At 43.8% G+C, this 21491-nt stretch overlaps 1 protein-coding gene across 1 annotated transcript; it reads right to left on the reverse strand.

Moving 5' to 3' along the window:
* Positions 1-2182: 2182 nt before the first annotated feature.
* On the reverse strand, positions 2183-21020 carry LOC102386869 (interferon-induced GTP-binding protein Mx1-like). Its single transcript, XM_025215412.1, has 11 exons — positions 20954-21020; positions 19023-19215; positions 18055-18192; positions 14496-14694; positions 10219-10297; positions 9568-9690; positions 7752-7896; positions 6713-6871; positions 4294-4370; positions 3618-3851; positions 2183-2413 (listed from the first exon to the last, which is right to left on the reverse strand). Exons 1-11 carry the CDS (start codon positions 21017-21019, stop codon positions 2183-2185), a joined length of 1644 nt encoding a protein of 547 aa, XP_025071197.1. The 5' UTR covers position 21020.
* Positions 21021-21491: the final 471 nt, after the last annotated feature.

The following is a 21491-nucleotide window of genomic DNA, read 5'->3' on the forward strand; positions in this document are numbered from 1 at the left end:
ACAATAAACGTTCCCTCACTCTGATTTGTGAATGAGGAAATTAGCATTTCTCATCTTCACCAGGGGAGCTGAAGTTTTCATGCCCTGAGCCTCTGCACCAAAGCTCTTTAGCCAAGTGAGTCCCACTCCTGGGGAGCTTGTAAATTCTCTAGGACAGCAACCAGCACCCTTTGTAAGCCTTGGGCTGGAACAATCTGGCTCCGGTCTGACCTGGGCCAGGTGGCTTTGATAGTGCAGCAGCAGCAGCAGGGGTCTTTTGTCTGCATCTGCATTGGCACTAGGCAGCCAGGAGCTGCACCCATGCCACTGCTGCTTCTCTCAGCCCCATGCTCCCAAGCTGTGGCGTGGATGTTGCTTCCAAGTGGTGGAGAACTGAGCCAAGGCTGGAGTGGACAGCTGGCAATGCTGCTGCCCCTCTTCTGCCCTCCTCTCTGCACCTCCTAGTTACAACATGGGTGAAGCTAGAAGCTGCATAGTGCCAGTGAATCACTACCCAGCCCCAGCTTGGTCACAGGCACAAACAAAGCCCTTCAGCTCTCTGGGTTTGTGGGATCCAGTCCTCAGGCCATATGTTGCTGTAGGCTCCTGAACATGGCACCTTTGTGAGTCATTCTTAAGGTCCAGCTTCAGGAAAGCTCTAAGAACATGCTTGTGCCCCGTTAAAGTCCCTGCAAAAAAGCAAGCTAAATTAAGCCCGTCTATTTTTGCCTAGTTCTTTGATCAACAGAGCAGCTAGCTCAAAACTGTTGTCTTCAAGTGCATTTTACTAACCCAGAATTTAACCGGCTCTACAGGCAGCCGTGGCGGTGTTGGAGGCAGGGGAGGGGATGGCAAGCACCAACCAGTGGTCAGCTACCACCCACACATGCTGCTGGCAGTGTTGGCAGCTGGGGGGGGGGAGGGTGGTGAGCAGTGACTGCCCACAGGTGCCACTGGCAGCGTTGGCGGCACTTCTGTCAGGGCGTGCATTGCCAATCTCAGGGGGTGCATGTGCACCCGTGGACACCCCCAATGCGTTGCCAATGCTGAAATTACTGCTAGTTTATTGAGCTGGAGAAGGAAGGGGCCAGGGAGCAGAGAGTCTAAAGGAACAAGCAGATGAGAACGTTCTGGGTCCAAGGGACCCACGGTTAAGGTTTGCAGGTGCAGCCATCAGCATTAGCTGTATTATAGGAGTCAGATAGCAACTGAATCTGAAGGCAGCCTCAACTAAGCATAATGGCTCTCTTATTTCCAGCGGGCAAAACAATGGAAGTAGTTTCAATTCCAAGATGTAGCCCTTGGTCTTACATCCAAAGAAACTGCTCCTGGTAGGCATGATATTAAATATTTTGGGGCTCTGCACTCTCACAAGAGGAAGGAAAAAACTTGAAAATAGTAATCTCTCTCTTTTCTGTGGTCTCCAGTCCTTTGCCATCTCAGGGTGAAATGAGGCCTGGAGACTCGTGTTAATCTGTCACCATTCCTAGGTTCATCTTCTTTTTTTATTTATAATTTTTCATTTGTTGCTTAGTTTTTTGGGAGGTTTCATGGTTTGTTGTTGTTTAACAAGAAGAAGCTTCTAAAAAAAAAGGAAGTTTTGCAATAGCAAAAAAGAGAGTTTTGAAAAAAGAAGAGGATGAGTTTGTGAAACAAGGTCTGGCTCATTGTGATTTCCTCTACCAGCCCACCGTCAAGGATTTTTTGCCAGAACATTCATTACAGTGTTACCCTGGGATACAAAAATTCTATCATCTCCAACAGGTGCAGCTACCTCTGTGTGTCGTGCACAGAAGTTTTCTAGAGGGATCTCATGTGGATTCAATGACTTGCACATGTGATTTACTTTTATGGAATGAGACAAAACATTTAAAACCTTATATTTAATTATGTTTAAGATTAGATTCATATTTTAATGAAAACTCTTATCAGTATGTCTTCAGAAATGTATTGTCTGCTTCCAAGATAAACCAAAGAGTAATGAGGCTGAAGTAATGACACACCATATAAAAGAAAACATACATACTTCAACTATTTATTAACATATTCAGGATAATTCACCAAACAGGAGTCTCCAATGAGTCTCTACAGCAAAAATACACACACAATACAAAAATAAAATCCTACATCTAACTGAACACCAACTCCAAAGATTCAGGCATAAAAATGAAAGAAAATGTGCCGTTGCTTAAGCATGGCTACTTTAAATCGAGAACTTTGCTAAACGTTGTTGAGCTTCTCTCAGACGTTTAATACTTTCCTTCAAATTGGTCCTGTCGCTGGACCTGTCTTTCCGCTCCTTAAGAAGTATGTTGAACTGGTCTTTATCTTGCAAAAGTTGCATCATAGCATTCTGTAACTTTTCACCATAGTCTTCAAGGACATAGGAACGAATAATTAAAGGTATTTGAGTGGAGAGTCGATTACCTGCCCCCTAAGAGAAGAGAAGAGAATTCATAGGTTTAAAATCAAGGGGGAAGGATGCGCAAGGAAATACACAAAATGGGATTCTGCAATTCACAAACATCATATTTAGGGTTTTCCTTAGCTGAGGCTGGGAATATAACAGTATATTTCACTAAAATAAGACATTTCCCTCCATTTAACCTGCTACCAGATTGAAATTCAGGTCTGTCTATGCCACACGCAGAGAAACTACTGCTGTTCAGTTTACAGCTTCTAGAACAAGCTGTTAGGGGCCCTGGCAGGCAGCCCAGCTTAGGCTGACTTCCTGGTTGGCTGCACTTGCCTGGGGTGTCTCCTGGCAGCCCTGTCCCAGCTGGTGGTCCTGGCTGGCCACTGCTTGGAGCTCTTGGTTGGCCACTGGGGAGAGGCCTCCCCCATTTGGTTCCACCTGTGGCCATAGATTGCCGGCTGGCCAACAGTTTTGGGGGTCTGCTCTGGTAAGCCTCTCTGGCCCAGTGCTCTTTGATTTCCTGACCCTGCTCAGCTCTGGTCCTGGACTCTGGCTTCTTGGATTTTCTCTTGAATCTAGTAACTTGGTCTCTGGCTCCTGAACCCTGACTTGGCCTGTACTTTGGACTCTGTCTCTGGATTTGGTACCCCTTAGATCTGGTAACATGGTCCCGCTTCCTACCTCCTTATTTGGCCTCTGTTTTGGATTCTGCCTCTGTCTCTGTCCCTCTTCTGGTAACCTAACTACTAAGCCAGACAACCTATGACACAATAGCTACATAAGCTTACACAGTCTAGCCCTGGCCACATAAAACCCAGAAGAGTAAAATTAGCTTTTACTGACCTTTGTGCTGTCACATATATTCTGCTAACATACCCCAAGCTGGTTCATTTAAATCTGTCTCCAGTATCTCTACCCTAGAATGACTGTAGCATATGATTTCTCAATATAGTATTACTCTTAGCAGTAAGACTACCATGATGCCTAGCTGCAAGTGATTACACTATGTTTCACTTCAGGTTTGGAACCACAGTGAGAACAAGCACCAAAAAGCAATAAGAAGGAATGTTTTTAATGTTATGGGCATAGGTCTTCTGTGCATGCTACCAATTCAATATTTGCCAGAAGACTTCCTTCCCTTTATTTGGACTCCCTACTTTTTCCATGAGTATATCTTTTTTACAAAGCAAGATTGATTGGAAAAGAAAAGAGAAAGACTTACCTTGAAGTATGCAGTCAAGTGATAAGTCATTTCGTTAATGGAATACCGTTTTGGGGAATCCAGAGAGTAAGACAAATGGAAACACTGAACAGATTGAGGAAGCTTCCTAGCTTCCTCTAAAGCTCCACTGTAAAGTCTGTCCTGGCAGTAGACAATTCTTTCCATTTTGAACTGGGTTTGAATCATATTTTCAGCTGCTTCTTCTTGTGTTTGTTTTAGGTCTTCAATGCTACTCTGTCATTAAAAAGGGAAGATATTTTTTAGCATCTGAGACCTATCACCTCTCAGCAATCTATAAAAGAAAGTACAACCCAACCATCTGTATCTACTGCCTCAACAACAACAAAGGTGAGCACTGAAATCAGTCACCACAGAAATGGTCTGATAAAGGGAAAGTGATGATTGTCCACTTCCTTCAAGATTGGAATCAGACTCTAATTCCATAGCCTATGGCACTTTGTTCAGTATCTTTACTTTTATTTGTTCACTGTATAAAACTCCATTATATGCTATTCACTCTCTTATAATAAGAATATTCTTCTCAATATAATAACATTGAGAAGAATCCATTAGCAATTAAAACAGCTACATGGTAGATTGGCCAGAAATAAGCCTGGATTTAAACATAAACCATTAATTATGACTTGGGTCAGAGACACATTATGTAGCTCGTTACCTTTGCTGCTCTGTGAAGAGCAAGGAAATTATCAAAGTGTTTCACAGCAATTTCAGTAAAAGCATCTCGTACAAGGTCTAAGAAAAAAAAAAAAAAAAGAAAAGATGAGGGGGGCTGGACCTGATGATCTCATGAGGTCCCTTCCAGCCCTAAACTTCTGTGAATCTGTGATCAGAAGGAAATCATAAGTTAATGGCATGAGCATAAAAAAGAACCATGCAAAACCTTGGCAGATTGCATTCAGATTCAGTTTAAAGCAGGTTTTAATTTGAAAGCTTCTTGATCAGTGCACTTATTTTCTGTCTAGTATGAACATTTGGTAATATTATGTTGTGGTCTTACAAATTGCAAATATTTTCAATCCCTTCTACTCTAACAATGCATGTGATCACATTCTTAACCTTTTAAACACCTGTAAAAGTCCAACCCATTTGTTGGTTGTGAATCTCAGCCTTGAAAATCTATAACACATCCACTAAACATATACCGAGCCCTTACATATTTCAGGAACTTGATTCCCACTAAAAGGACTGGGGAATTGTGTATTTAATCAGCTGAATGCAAGCTCAGGCACCTCTGTCTTTCCTGAGCCCTTCATAGGGTGCAGGATAGCTTTTTCATTTTGGTGCTTTGTGTCTGTGGTGTGCTCAAGTAGATGTTTTGTTGATACAAACAGCTCTGTAAATGCAGAAGACCATACCTGAAGGCCCAGGAAGTCAATACTAGTCCTGTATTCCTAGATATATAAACTAGGGAATATCAAATTGCCTCTGTATCTAGCCCTGGTACAACCATTGCTGGAATGTTTTACAGATCTGCCATATCAGTAATGTAACTGAGGGTCAGATAACCAGGGTAGCATCTCTGGGAACCACGTTTGTGTTGGGGGAGGGAGCACAAAGCTAGCTACCAGTGGCTGACTGCACCACTGTTCGTAGGCAGTGTGGCAGTTGGTGTTGCCCTAAGTGCTGTGGCTACCCCAGGAGCGGAGCTACCTTGCTATGCTTCTGTGGCATATATAGTCCCAAAAGGATGTTGTTAAAAAGGAAAGGGTTCAGAGAAGAGTCACAAGACTGATTAAAAAAAGACTTTAGTAACAGACTCATGGGCCATGTGCAGACAAGCGCAGCCGTGTAGTATGTGGTGCTGTAGATATGTCTGTGGCACGACGTAGTGCACATTCAGCTGTTCTCCATGTTGCAAGGGAGCAGAGGTTTTTAAAAACCTGCAGGAAAAAAAAAGTGGAGCAGTGCACATGTGGGCAGCGTGCGCTACTCAAAACCAGAACCTGGCCAGCCAGAGCCACACTCCAGCTGCTGGTCAGGTTCTGCAAGGCAGGATTGTTGCTGCTGTAGCCCCAGGAGGCCTCCAGGACCCCAGGTAAGGCTGTTGGGGCCAGCCCAGTGCTGACCCCAACCTCTCCTACTCCACCTGGAGTAACTTACCATGCACCAGAGGGCACGTGGCACAGACATTCCTCAGGGACAACTAGCAGTGGCACAAGACATGCCGCTGCTAGCTGTCCCCAGGGAACCAAACATCCTTGCGCATGTGGACATGGCCAAGGAGCTCAATCTGTTTATCTTAGGAACGAAGTTAAGGGGTGATTTGTTTGCAGACTTAATTTCTCCCTGGGGAGCAGGTATTTGACATTCACTATTTGATCTTTGATATGCAATCTGGCAGAGAAAGTTCTAACCTAATATAATGGCTGAAAGGTGAAGCTAGACACATTCAATCTTAAAATAAGGTGCAAAGTTCAAAGAGTGAGAGCTTTTAACCTTTAGAACAAGGGGTGTCAACCGGGGGTACTTGGGAAGGCCCCAGGGGGTACGTGGTGGTGGTGCGGAGACACTGGGGTACGTGGGACAGTGGTGCACTTTCCAAGTACCCCCGCTTTTCCTTCTGAATGAAGTGCAGTTGTGCGTTCTCCATTATGACTGCATGTTTTTATAATATATATAGGTTTTAGTGGAAACAGGAATTAATTCAGGGAAGTGTTATAATCTGCAGTACACAGGAGGTCACAATGGCTCTTTCAGGGCTCAATCTATGAAAAATATACCAGCTTCGAGGTGCTGATGTAATGTGGAAATTAATATGAAGGATAATTTTAGCAGAAATTCTTTCATCTCTTACCTACATTTAAAGAAACAGATATTCTTTGTTTCATTGAATAATCTTGATATTTCATAGAATATACACATTTATAGATTTCATCCAAAACAATGGCTACATTGGTACATAATGTTTTAGTATTAAAACAGATAGCAGCACTCAATGAATTGCTTTTATCATTATTTTGATTCATGCCACTTAAAATCTTGTCCTAAGTATTAGTGCTAAGTAAATTTAAAAGTCGTAATCAGTATCACAACTATAGTCAAAGTTTATAAGAAATTCAATGAATGAAACTCACCAGTTGTGTTCTTCAGCACTGTAGTAGCTGGAATTATTAGCAACCCAATTTGCTCCTTTACAATGCTCTCAAATGTTCTGTAATTGATAAATCCTGGGAGCTCTCTTCCCCGATACTGATTTTCAAATTTCAAAATTTCTTCTTTCATGAGGTCTTTCACTACAGCATTAAAACAGAAGCACTGTTATCTCAGATGATTCCAGAATTTTTATTTTTACACTACAAAAATGTGGTAAATCCAGGATTTATACTGTTACTTAGTGGCCTTATATTTACTCTTTGGAATGAAGAAGAGCTACAGCAGCACTTGGGTTACAATGGTAGTAGATGCACAGTTTTGACCTGTAGGATTGCTTGCTACAGATATGCTCTGTGAGTGGTTGAGAAAATTCTTTCTAGTGTTGTATATTATCTAGGAGGCAGAGGTAGAGTCAGTGCATTAAAGGACTCTGAATTGTCTGGGTTGTATATAATAGGATGAGATATCAAATGGACATAAGGAAGCTGGGCACTTAATTCCCTGAGATGCTTCTGAAGGCACAACCTAAAATCAAGTTCAGCAATAACACTGCTTTTCATGGAATAAGAACTACATTGATCTTTAGACTGATTAATAACCCATGTAATTTTATGGCAGATTTTTTACTTGCATCTATTATTTTTGTCAGTCAACCCACTGACAAGTTTAGAAACAATAAGCAGAAAACCGTCCTTGGAGTTAAACTTTCATTACTTCAGGGTTCACTTTCATTAGTATTAGCTTTTAGGGTTGATACTATTTCAATTAGAACTGTACTGGGATTAGGGGTCATTTAAAAACAGCAGTTGGCTCACACCACACTCTGGACTTGAACATTCCTAAAATTTAAACAAGCTTGGTTCCAAATATGAAATTATCACTGTGAACTCCTCTCTCTCATTACTGGAAAAAATCCTGGACAAAGATAAATTATTTCCTATAAACTGACCTGTGTACACATTGAGCCTGTTGACTTGCCTAGGAATTTGTGAAGGCACAGTGCCAAAGTTTAGTATTTACTATTCAGTGCATTGTTATTAATATCTGTTTCCCATTCATTAAAGAGTTTTCGAATTTTTGTGAAGAGTTTAGGACTGTCTTTGTTAGTGCAAACCTCTTCTCCCTGCACTGCATTCATGATGTCCTGATTGAAGAGCTTGATTTTCTGTAAAGAGATGGGAAACTGTCATTTAAAAATAACTACAAGACTTAATGCAGACCTTGAGTTATTAGTGATTATGGTACATGTGCAAAACTTTACAGTTGGGAGGGGAAATAAAGGGTGAAAAGTTGCATGCTATTCCCTGGCAAAACTGTCATATTCATATACTGCAAGTTGCTTGTACATGGAAATATGGAAATGACATTCTGAGATGCAGCCAAAGGTCATAGGATGTGTATTTCAGCCCTGGTACTCAAGCTGTGAACTCTGAACAGCTGATGATCTGCACCTTTTTTGTCAGTGATACGTGAAGGGCTGATGGGGCAGTATTTTAGCCATTGAACAAGCTTATGAGACCAAAGACTCATTAGACTTGGTTATATTCCCAGATTTGTCAGTTCCCTGTGGGGTAGCACCGGGCAAGTTATTTCATCTTTCTGAGAGGCACTAATTTTTGTGTCTTAATGATGAATTATGGTGGTCTTTTATTGGATCAATTATCCCAGCCATGCAGTTGGTCCAATAAAAATATAACCCGCAAAAATCCTTGCCTCTTGCATATTTCCTGGACCATCACAATTACATCACTTCAACACTACCACTCATCTCCCTGTACCAGTTTTCCTTGTACTCTTTGTCTGTCCTGTCTAGGCTGCACAGGGAACAAAATCTCTCTCTTCATATGCACAGTACCTAGTGTAAAAGGGTTCTGATCTGTGCTTGAGCTTTTAAATGTAATTGTAATACAGGTAACAAATGGTAATTCTTAATGTTATTTTACCATGCAAGCAATTGCTGTAATGAGATGCTGGGTTGTTACAAAAATGGGGTCAATGATTCACAAGACAGTGGATGTATTAAATAAAGGCCCCATAAGTAAAATTTTGGAGAATTTAGTGCAGTGGGGCATCACCTTTTTGGTAGTCATGCCACAAATTGGTTCCACATGCTCCATACGCCGCACAGATCCCTTTCTTCTGCCCAATCTGCTGCTCTGCTTCCTTCTCTATCTGCCATTGTGCTGCCTGTTCCCTCCCTAATCTGTTTCATACCACCCAAAAAGGCTATCCAGTGCTACATGTTGGTCAGCCCTGTTTTAGTGTGTAACCCCAATCCTAACTGTCTCGTTGTCTGAGGAGTGGCTTTGTATATTAATTCCAGGACTACCTGGTTTGGTTAAAGTACAGATGGCAAACAATGTTACTTCTAAAAATTACTGATATTCAGGGCAAAATATTGTTGTCGGATATAGCTCTGTAGAGCTGGATCTTAATTGGGTAAACCTTCTATTTAGCTTTGATGCCCACAGTATTTTTTCTTAATGCAGTATACTCTATAATCCAGGACATGCTTCAGGACACTGATAGCTTGGATGCTCCCCTTCAATTATGATAGCCGATAATTGCACGACAGAAAAAAAAAAAAAGTGTCTTTCTTTTTTTTTTTTAATCTGGTTCATTTTGCATCCTGGGTTGCTAAAGATGAGAATTAACAGTAATGTTGCGTGGTCTAATTTTCTAAAATTAACAAAAACACATGTGGATATGCGTATAGTTATTTGGTGGTTTCATGACCACATAGTCTACAAAGAGTTGAACGTCTAATATACTCTTGATTCCAAAGGCTAATTTGCCTTTTATTCAAATGTGTTACTAAATCCACATTTATACTTACCTCTATTAGAATGAGCATCTTCCCTTCAGCTGTCTCTGGTATGCCTAGGCCACACTTTTGTAACTTGTTGCTTGCAACCTGGAGTTTGTGCTGTATTTGCTTTTCTAAATTTGGCAGGGATTTCTGAAGGTAAGGAAAAATAAAAAGGAAAGAATTGAAAAAAAAAGAAAGAAACAAAAACAGCTCATTGACTAGTTAACAACGTACATTATCATTGTATATTAACAAAGTGAGGCCAAGTTTTCTTTTGCTTTTTTTTTAAACTTTAACCCACGGTAAGAGTCCATGGAACCTTTAGTTAAGTATCAATCATTTTTTTTTTATCTACCTAGGTACCGGCAGAGAGGTACATTCAGACAGTCACTAATAACCCACTGTTAAATAATTAAATAAAAAATATTTTCCTTTTTGTTTGACCATATGTAACAAATACATGTAAATTGCTTTATGCCTAATCACTAGTTACAAAATATGTATTTGTGGGAGAAAAAGTTCCCATTATGTTCAATTTTCTAGAAGGTAGTTAAGGTTTCAGAAAGGTCTGTCCAGCAAAATAAATACCCTGGCAAAGGAGCTAAAAAAACATTCTCTCATTTTGTGCCTTATCAAATACCTTTCCAAAGAACCAGTAGTTTTAATGTGATAGCTTACATTAATGTGATCTATCAGTTCCTGTGTAAGTCTTTCTGCCAAGAGAGGGATAGTAGCCTTTTTTTCTTCCAGAAGAATGCTGAAAGAGATTAAAGAATACAATAAAATAATAAAATAATACCTTTTAATAATATATAATAAAATAATATCTTTTTATACTTGCAGTATACATAAAAGCTTATTTTATCCCAAAGGATTGAATATGAATTCATAAACTACTATGATGAACCCACTGAAGACCTGGTTAACACCATCTGACACCTCCAGGGAAGAAATTCTACCTGATCTGCACATCAAAGAGCTACTCAGCACAGCTCTCATAGTTTCATAGTAGGGAGGGTCGGAAGAGACCTGAGCAGATCATCAAGTCCGACCCCCTGCCATGGGCAGGAAAGAATGCTGGGGTCCAATGACTCTGGCAAGGTGTCTATCTAGACTCCTTTTGAAGACCCCCCAGGGTAGGAGCAAGCACCACTTCCCTTGGAAGTTGGTTCCAGATCCTAGCAGCCCTGACTGTGAAGTAGTGCCTTCTAATGTATAGTCTGAATCTACTCTTCATCAACTTATGGCCGTTATTCCTTGTTACTCCCAGTAGTGCTTGGGGGAACAGGAACTCCCCCATTGCCTGCTGGTCTTCCTTGGCAAGTTTATGGACAGCCACCAGATCCCCTCTCAGCCTTTTCTTGTGGAGGCTGAACAGGTTCAGGTCTTGTAGCCTCTCCTCATAGGGTCTGCCTTACTGCCCCCTGATCATGTGAGTGGCCCTCCTCTGGACCCTCTCGATGTTGTCCACATCCCTCCTGAAGTGCAGTGCCCAGAACTGGACGCAGTACTCCAACTGACCAATGTTGTATAGAGGGGGAGGATCACCTCCTTGGACCTGCTTGTGATGCATCTGTGAATGCATGACAGGGTGAGGTTAGCCTTCCTGACCGCGTCCCCACATTGGCAGCCCATGCTTATCTTGCAGTCTATAATGACTCCAAGATCCTTTTCTGCCTCTGTGCTGACAAGAATGGAGTTCCCCAGCCTGTAGGTATGCTGCTGGTTCTTTCTCTCTAGGTGCAGTACCCTGCACTTGTCAGTATTGAATCCCATCTTATTCTCATCTGCCCGCCCCTGTAACCTATCCAGATCCAATTGCAGCCTGTCCCTCCCTTCTAGTGTGCCCACTTCTCCCCACATCTTAGTGTCATCTGCGAATTTGAATAAGGTGCTGTTCACCCCCTCGTCTAAGTCACTGAACTTGACAAAATGCTTCAAGAGGATCTTTTGTTTAAGACCATTTTCTTTTTAGTACAAAATAATTTACTCTTTAACTGCCTTTTGAATTCTAAATAATTTTAATTTTTCACTTTTTTGCTTGTAATATTGAGAATGCCATATAATACCCATTGCGCTTCTATTATGCAACTACTTTCATATTTTTATACATTTCTATATACTTCAGAAATCTACCCTAAGGAACAAAGAAGGGCCTTATAGTTAAGGCACTGAACAGCAGCACTGAAGATCTGCATTCCCTTTTCTGCTTTCCTACATAATTCCTGTACTCATGGACCCAGACGGACAGCCTTCCATCTTCAGCTCCCTCTGTGCAAAAATGAAGTTTATTTCCTACCTATGGGGACTTTTTGCCATCTTGTACCATCTATACTTTTCCCAGAGCCTGATGAAGGGACTTTGAACCTGAAAGCATGCAGAGAAGGACAATTTTCTTGTGATTTCCCAGTTGGTCTAATAAAAGGTATCTTTTTGGAATCAAGAGTTCTAGTTTTTTTGTATGTCTGCAATATTCACGATTTTATAGACTTGTCAGATATTCCCCCTTAGTCATTTCTTCTCCAGGCTGGAGAGACCTAACCACTGTGGAGTGTTCTCTAAAAAGAATCATTTCAAACAGCATGCAGTATTCAGTAGGTAGGTGTACCAGGAATGACACAATGACGTTTTCTATTTTGTTTTCAGTTTCTTTTCTAATGATTCCTAACCTTGTGTTTTGCCTTTTGACTGCCACTGTGCATTGAACTGATTCTTTTTAGAGAAGAGGTACAGACATGGGCAATGAAGAAGATGTAGGGTACAGAATGGCTTCCATATGAGGAGAGACTGGACAGACTGGGACTCTTCAGCTTGGAAAAAGAGATGACTAAGACAGGAATATGAGAGAAATCTTTGAAATAATAAAAGATGTGGAAATAATAAACAGGGAACTGTCATTTACAAGAACTACAGAGCGCCTCATGACATTATCAGGAAGTGCATTTAAACCAAACAAAAGGAAGTACTTTTTTAGCATAATTAACATGTGGAGGCCAAAAGTATAGACAGATATTCAAAGGACAGGTCCACTGGGGCTATTAAATACAACAATTAGGGATACAAACTACTTACAGTGAATGGGAGAGTATGACAGGTATGACTCATTCTACCCTGTTTCTTATATTTTTCTTTTAAAGCAGGGTATCAAAGACCCAGCCTACAGGTCAGATCCAACCTGTGAAGCCATAACAATATCCCTACAGGGCTTCCCATGAGATCTGTGGCAAAAAATGCTGTTGTTGCTCATCCTGCCACCAAATTTTCTGCCTCATGAAGAACCTTGCAGGCTGGATCTGGAGCACAAAGCCATGTCATCTGGCCTATGGGAGTGGCTGTGGAGCTGGAATGAGTTTTGGTTGGATGAGTTTGACATGAATGATCTAAAGTAGCTAGTATTTACCCCTCTCAGAGAAGATATTGGGCTAGTTAGATCTTGGGCAATATTTGCACTTATGTATGAAGTGGGTGCAAGTGAGCAGGTTTTGTTTCTTGGCAGTACTTCTAGACTCATCACAGAGGTGGTATAGAATTGCAGAATCACAGAAAATTAGGGCTGGAAGGGACTGCAGGAGGTCACACCTAATTCAACCCCCTGCTCAAAGCAGGACCATCACCAACTAGATCATCCCAGCCAAGGCTTTGTCTACCCAGGTCTTAAAAACCTCTAAAGATGGAGATTCCACCACCTCTCTGGGCAACCTGCTTTTCTAACCTCCTAGTGAGAAAGCTTTTCCTAATAGTCAACCTAAATTTCCCTTGCTGCAACTTGAGACCCCTGTTCCTTGTTTTGTCATCTGCCACCAGTGAGCAGAGTCCAGCTCCATCCTCTTCTGAGCCCCTTCAAGTAGGTGAAGGCTGCTATTAAATCCCCCCTTCAGTCTTCTCTTCTCTAAACTAAATAAGCCTAGTTTCCTCAGCCTCTCCTCATAAAGATAGGCTTACTCAGTTGTGGATCTCCTTTCTGCAGGAGTTGAGAGTGATTATATTGCTGTTTAGAGTACCAAAGTGAAAAATCCTGCTCCCCAAACTTATGCCTGTCTGCTCCATCTGCTCTGCTGATTGGCAGAAGGTCAGAGAGGGGGAGAAGATTTAGGGTGAGGGAATTCCTGCTGCCTCTCATACAATCTTGGACTTTCTGGAATTGTACAAGGAGTGGCAGGAACTGGCAACACTGCTTGAACAGTCCCAAAAATGTCCTGGGACTGTTCAAGTGGGGACCCCAGTAGGGTTCTTCAGCAGCTCACAGATTCATACATTGTAAGGGGCTGGAAGGGACCTTGTAGATCATTGGGTTCAGTCCCCCTGCACCGGGCAGGAAGAGACAACTGGGGTCAAGTGACCCCAGCGAGGTGACTGTCCAGTCTCCTTTCCTCTTGCCACTGAGCTGCCTACCTCTCCCTCCCACTTTGAGGGGGTAGGGAGAGTGGGGGATTGTAGGATACTGAGGGTCCTAGAGACTTTATACCACCAAGTGTAAGCATACAGATATTACACGTGGTCCTAAAAACGTCTCTCTTGAGAGAGGTTGCTGGTTGAAATAAATGGCTAACCATTTGTAGTGGAATTACTTTGCTTTTTCTGCCATAAATTGCTTGAACACCCATAAACTCACTTTTTGTGCCAGGAAAGGGGCATATTTCCTGACACAAATGTGGCACCTGTCCATGGTCTGAGTCACAGTTCCTCTTCTTCTTCTACCTTTCCACAAGAAGCAGTATTTTACTGCTAGTGAAATACCAACCAGTTTCATCTAGTGATGCAAACAAGATCTACCTGTTTTAGCTGGAGAGTAAGCAGACAGATAACCTTCTTGTTTGTACCCAATCCCTATGTAATCTAGGCTTTACTACTGAAAAAAATTGTGCTGATCACGTTTACTTTACTTTTTTCCCCCCTAACAATTAATAGGGAAAACTCTGTAAGCTAATCAGCGTGAATCAATTTTAAAAACCAACCTAAAATGTTCGTGCTCCTCAAAGAATTCTCTCTCTCTTGTAATTGCAGAAGCCAGGGTCAACTTGTCATTGATGTCTTGTTGTCCACGACATTTTACAATCATATAACCCTTCCTTAGAGGAACACTTAAATTTCGGACTATGTCAATGACAGTTCTTTCTGTTCCTTTGTCCACCAAATCTGGTTTGGTCAGAATTCCTGAAAAGCAACACGAGAATTGTTATATGCAGAGAGCTGATACACCTTTTTTTTTTTTTTTTGAAGGAAGCGCCACCTTTGGTTTCATAATTAAGGATCAGGTGATTGTCACGAACCCATCCCAAAAGTAGGAATACTTCGAAGTTTTCATGGAATCTCATGTGTAGATGTTTTCCTGAATTAGTTTTATTAATACAGTGTTAGGTCTTTGCTCATAGCTAATTTTCAACTGTGTTTAGTCTTATTTTTTATGTTTGTATGAACCCTAATTTTGATATAATTGCATTTTTATATTTAGCCAGTCAGGTAATTACTGATTAGGCATCAAAGACTACAGCCATTCACACTGGAGAGGTACAATGTCTGGTCAGTGGAGGAAGAGTACTCACTGAGAATTCACATTTGGGATGGTTGTGCATGTGGACAAGCCAGAGGGGCTGGATGCAGATGTGACCTGAAGCCTAATCCAAACAGCAGTGGATTGCACATCAAAGGGTGGTTCCAGAGAGGATGGAGCTAGACTGTTCTCAGTGGGGGCAGATAACAGAACAAGGAGCAATGGTCTCAAGTTGCAGCAAGGGAAGTTGAGGTTAGATATGAGGAGAAACTTTCTCACTAGGAGGGTAGTAAAACACTGGAGCAGGTTACCCAGAGAGGGGGTAGACTCTCCGTCTTTGGAGGTTTTTAAGGCCTGGCTAGACAAAGCCTTAGCTGGGATGATCTATTTGGGGATGGTCCTGCTTTGAGCAAAGGGTTGGACTAGATGACCTCCTGAGATCCCAACCCTAATTTCCTATGATTCACAAATCAGAAAGTTTTAGAATAGACATTTTCAGGAACATAGAAGAGGCATAACTCCCAACATTTTAGTAAATATATAATTAGAAATGCCAGAGAGCAGGGGGGCGGTATGCTAAGTGCCTGAGGACTTTACCTGGCTCCAGAAACTCAAAGTCCCCAGCTGTTGCTGCCACAGTGCTGACTCCCCATACCCTCCCTGCTGCTGCCATGGTGCAGGCTTCTCACATACCCCTTGCTGCTGCTACCATGTGCACTCACCAGGGGCCACAGTTCTGGTGCCACCTCTAAATCAGCACCTGGTGCTAGTGCACCACTGGTTCTCATCTAGTTATACTACTTCATTTCACACAAGAAAGGATTAAAAATGCTGTGGGGGGGGTTTTTTTTGGTAGTCCCTTAAGGATTTGTGCTTAGAGCATCTGACATTTTTATCTGAAACAAAAAATAAATGAGATGATTTTGTATGAATTTCAAATATGTCCACAGCCAAAGCACAGGACCATCTCCTCTGCTACTTTTCCACTGTAGGTTCTAATATACATTTTTTCTCTTTTAGCAACATAGGTGCACACCCTTGATGCCACAGAAATTAGTAGGTGATGATCAGGGATCCGGGTTTTCCGTTTCCCACAGAAAAATGGGAAAAAAAATGCGATTTCCTCTTTTGACTGAGAAAAATACATATTTTTTTCATTTTAACAGAGAAACATGAGGATATTCCACTTTTGCAAAGCGTTCCAGCCTTCAAGGGGCTCTGGGTAGAGGGAGAAGGGCAGTCGGGCAGGGGGTGCCTTGTGGGCACTCACACATGGCCACCAGGCAGCCTGGAAAGCAGCTCCCACAGGTAAGTCTGGCGGGAGGGAAGGGGGGATTGAGGACTTCTTAGGGAGGGAGGAAGTGAGGGAGGGAAGGAGTTGGACAAAATTAGGCAGGGCTGGGGCTGCTGCTGCTGCCCAGCCAGGTGGGGTGTAGGTCTTGGTGCCTGGGGCCTGAATGCACGGTCACAGGGTGGGGAGCAGGATGGAGTTGTGCCCTCCAGATTTGTGCACAGGGCAGGGACAGCTGTGGACTGCTCCCTGCAGGCTCAGGCCTCCTGCCCTGCTGCCCTCTCCCTGGGGCCTCTACAGTGCAGCAGGTGGGAACTGGCGGGGCAGCGCAGAGGAAGGCCAGGCAGGGTTGAGTGAGAAAACTCCAGTGGCAATGCATAGGAAGTGCATGTGCACCTCCTGACTGCCAGCATGCCCAGGCAGGTGAGAGCATTGGTGCCCCCCTGAGAGCACCAGCCAGGGAGTGGAGGCGCCAGGAAAAGTGGTCCCCCCATGGCTGATCGCACTCACCTGGAAGCATCAGCGGCATGCCTGGAAGTGCCAATGGTGCGCTGCTGCCACTTGCGGGTCGGTGGGATTGGCCATGGGGGGATGCCCCCCAGGTCGCTGACTGTCTGCTGGGAGGGAATGAGGGGAACTGGCAGGGCCAGGGGGTTGTGGCTTGGAAGTAAGGGGCCTGGCCCTGCATCCTGGTGAGGGAAGAGGGCAGGAGAAGCTCTGATTTTCCATGATAAAGAACCCAAAATCAAATACTAGAATTTATAGGTACTTAGGATTTATTTTATTATAGTGATTGAGGCACAGGTAGGCTTCCAAATTGGTTAAAATTGTAAATATATCAATAAAACATTGTGTTCAATTGATACCTGTATACAGTGGCATTTCATTTTAATCACAGAATTTGTTTTTTTTAATTAGAGAATTTGTGATTTTTAAACAGAGAAAAACCAAGATCCTCTGTGATGATGTCCTCTCATCTAGGCACAAATTTCCAAAATGTCAGAGTAAATGCCCATTTTGCTGATGCCACTGAAAACATAGGCCTCCCTTCTGCAATAAACTCCTGGGCTTTAAGGCAGGCACAGCCATCAACTCTGACTCATCTGAAGCACCTCTCAGTGACACGTTGTAGACTCAGGACCATGGAAAGTTACCAGATTAAAAGTATGCCACAGAATTGCAGAAGATAGACCTGGAAGGAACTTCAAGAAATAGTCTAGTTCAGTGGTGCTCACAGTTTTGGCCCCATGGACCAAATGACTGGTGTGAGGGCAGTCCATGGGCCAGAAATTGGGCCCCAGGGCCCCACACCACTGCCACCTGGCTGGAGCCCAGGGAGGGATAGAGTGGGTCCCCGAGGTCTGATCTTGGTGTGCAGTGACCAATCAGAGGCAATGCAAGGCCCTAGAGCCCAATCATGGTTGGGCAGAGGTGGCACAGGGCTCCATGCCACCCCACCTGAATCAGACTCCAGGCTAGAATCAGACTCCAGGGTCACCTTGCAGCCCCCACACACCAGGACTGGGCCTTTCACTCCCAATCTAGTGCACAAGACCATGACTCATATAGCTCCCCATAGGATCCATGGGGACCCCTGCAGGCCAGATTACACTGGGCCTGTGGCTGGATTTGGCCAGCAGGCTTGGGGCTGAGCTCCCCTGGTTTAGTTTCTCCTGCTGCCCCAGACAGGATCAAGTATACCAGTGCCACTTGTATCTCAGGGTATATTTACCATTTCTTATTTCTTTCTCCACTTCTGAGGGATAACGTAGTTCTTGCTCTACCTCCTTGTACTTTATTTTCCCTTTCCAGTCTTCTGGAACATGGCTTTTCTTCAGTTTGAGCTCTAAAGGACATCTGGTAACAATTCCTGCAATATTACAGAAACACAATTCCGTATTGTAAAAGCCTAAGTCTGTCTGTCTGTCTGACCATAACGCTTTATTTGCGCTCTGATTGGCTGACAAACAGCCAATCAGAGTGCAAAGAAGTGTTCTGACAGAAGGCAGCCTGCTGCCATGACAGTGGGGACACAGGGGACAGAGCTGGGGGGGGGTGGGGAAGGCGAGGCCAGAGCAGCTGGCCTTGACCCTCCTGCCCTGATCCCTGGAGACAGTGGACAGACCAGGGGGAGGGGATGGGGGGCAGGGCACGGGGCTCCATACCTCTCTGCTCTCCTCTCCCCCAACCATCATTCTTGATGGGCAATTGGCCAGTGCATATATAAAGACTGAAAGGCAATATTCCCTTCCCCTTGGGAAGCTATTTAACTACAATTGCAAATGTGATCTCATATTCAAAAGACACCACTGCTACTTTTCAGTTACACAGTATTGGGGCTCATAGTTAATGTTCTTTGCAGTATGAGTTCTTTCATTGGCTCTAAGGAGTTTTAGATGAGCTTTCACCCCAAGAAATCTCAGAGTTCATTTCAAAGATGTGTAAGACCATTGCTGTTATTCCTGTTTTGCACAAACAGGTCAATTAGGATCAGGAGAATGATGTGAACTGTCAACGATCACGTGAAAAGTCCTTTGCAGAGCCTTTGCATCTCTTCTGCCGCCCAGCCCATGCTCAACCTACCAGGTCACAAAGGGTTCCTGTCTCTTTCAAAGAAGTCCTTCAGTTTCCTTTTAGGACACTATACCCTGGCAAATGCTGGATGCTTCAGAAATGAAAAACCACAAGGTAAATTCTTACCGCTGCCTCTAGGAAGAGCAACACCGGACAATGCTTCTAGGACTGAGCTTTTTCCAGAGCTCTGATCTCCTATCACGGCAATTGCTGGCAAAGCAAGGTCCTTTTCTACTCCAAGGGCTCTCAAAGAGTCGATGAGATCAATGCAAGGACGGACCTTTTCCTCATATTCGCTGCCCAAGAAAGTGTCTGCTTTCTGATAAAAATAAAAAAAAGAGGATGAGAAACTACTTCTTAAGTGAAAGCAGGGCCTTGTCTTCTGAGTTCAAGCATGTAAATAGTCTCAGTGAAATTAGACAAAGCATTATACCAGCAGTTTCTTTCCATCAACCCATAGTAAATAGCTCTGTAGTGAGAAAAGAATCAACTATTTTGGCAGTCACTTCACATTTACCCCAGAGTCAGGAAACTGTATTCCATATGCTCAGTGAAGAACAAAATATGCATAGCTCACTAGGTTAAACATCTCATGTCATTGCCACCTGCTAAGATTTGTAGAGGTGCTGCAGTGGGACTTCTTCCCCCCACCCCCTTGCCCTCAGCCCCTAGTAGCATAAGAGAGGGAACCTGGTAGGGCCTTTTGCACAAGGGTCCTTTTTCATTAGAATGTGCTGCTCTGTTCCCATTAATTTAGTCTAAAACATCCTCATCTATTGACATTAAAAGCATGCTGGAAAGCTCAGATCCTTAGGAACAGTGGACAAGCACACCTCTGAGCACAGTAACTTGCAGAAGTAAATAAACCTGAGTTCTTAAACTGTTAGGCAGTCATTAGCAGCACCCACAATTAATCTGTTAGCCAGCTGCTCAAGTGGAGTGAGCTGGAATCATAGTCTAGTTTAGGGGCGGGCAATTATTTCGGGTGGAGGGCCACTTACACAGTTTTGGCAAGCTGTTGAGGGCCGCATAGGTAGCCCCACACACTGACAGGTGCCCCGCCTCCTGGTCACCATCTTGGGACCAATGTCCCAATGTTTTGGAACCAATGTCCCAGGGCCAGCACTGGTGGGGCCCAGAGTAGAGCGCAGGCTGGCAGGAGTCTGTGGAGTCGGGTTGGGCTGTACCAATAGGGAGAGGGGGGAGCTGTCCTGGCTTCATCGAGCCCCTGCCACCCTGGATCCCTACCGCCCTGCTCTGGGCCCTGCTGGTGCTAGCCCTGGGACACCGGTGTAGGCCCTGCTCCCGCACCTGCTCACACCCAGTGCCTCCCCAGCCCTGTGGTACAGGCGGGGGGCAGCGCACAGCCCTGACCCCCTGCTCACTGGCAGGGAAGGAGCTGGTGCTGAGCACAGGGAAAAGCGGCCCCTCGCCTGCCCCGTGGCTGGCACTCTCTGCTCCAGCCACTCACAGCCCACGCGTGGCTGCCTGTGCCTGCTCAGGACAACCCCACATGGGCTGCGAGTGGCTGCAGCATGGAGCTCTGGCCACAGGGCAGACAAGGGGCCGCTTTTCCCAGGGCTCAGTACCAGCTCCTTCCCTGCCCACCCATCCCCTGCCCTTCTTACCTGAGCTTCCCGCGCCAGTGCAGCCACATGGTCCAAGGCCAGAAGCCCCTGGTAGGGCTTCCAGCTGGGGCGAGTGGGGCCAGATGGGCCCTGTTGTTGCAGGAGCCTGCCGAGGGTTCCCCTGGGTCCTACTACCCTTGGTTCCTGTCATTTTTGACAGGAACCAAGGACAGATAAATTTTAATTTTCAAAATTTTTTTAGGGGCCCCATGGGCCAGATAGAATGGCCTCACAGGCTGTATTTTGCCCACCCCTGGTCTAATTCCTCCCGGGTTTCCATATCACAAAAATCACCTTTGGAAATGGCACTACCTGGAAACTTTGTTAGCACTCTCAGGAGAGGCACATACAGTATTTTGAAGTTTTTATGGTATGATTTGCATAATTCTGATATGTATTTGGCACTATATGGTAATTACAAAGCTATACCTTTGGTTGTTGCTTTATCACCATTAGAGTGGAAGTTCTTCTTTTCTTCTCCATCCCACCTGTCATGCTGTCGTGGATCTTTGGCTTGTTTTCCTATCATGAAAAATACAAAAGAATAGGCCATATGGTGGCATTTCTTTAATCAAAAAGAGCACTTCTGATTTGGTTCACACATTCTGCCAGGGTATTACTAGGAAAGATCCCCAGTCAGTATTTATTACTGTGCCTCCATTGAAGCCAAAACACTAATTTATATCAGCTGAAGATCTCATCTGGTAACTCCAACCTTACTGGACTAAAGAACAGAAGCAGCATAAATGTGTGTTCAGTTGGTTTCACCTAAACAGTTGTTTTTGTAAGCCAACTTGTGTATTTTTGTTACATAAACATGTTTTAAATCTACCTTCATGCTGTCTAAGAAGTGAAAGACATTAGGCATTCCAGTTTCTACAGGCAATGAATGGTAAACAAGGGAATGATGTGGTGTAACAGTGGCCCCTAACCCTTGCCGCTTTAAGAGAGGAAGACAGCTGACTGA

This window comes from Alligator sinensis, unplaced genomic scaffold, assembly GCF_000455745.1.
Source record: "Alligator sinensis unplaced genomic scaffold, ASM45574v1 scaffold840_1, whole genome shotgun sequence".
Taxonomy (NCBI): domain Eukaryota; kingdom Metazoa; phylum Chordata; order Crocodylia; family Alligatoridae; genus Alligator; species Alligator sinensis.

Bases quoted from the DNA above. Each gene is read 5' to 3' on its own strand.
- LOC102386869 (XM_025215412.1), bottom strand. From the start codon at position 21,019: ATGACAGGTGGGATGGAGAAGAAAAGAAGAACTTCCACTCTAATGGTG. The intron at 19,216-20,953 runs GTATAGCTTTGT...TATTTTTATCAG, and splicing joins TGATAAAGCAACAACCAAAG to AAAGCAGACACTTTCTTGGG. The intron at 14,695-18,054 runs GTAAATATACCC...GTTGCTTTTCAG, and splicing joins GGAGAAAGAAATAAGAAATG to GAATTCTGACCAAACCAGAT.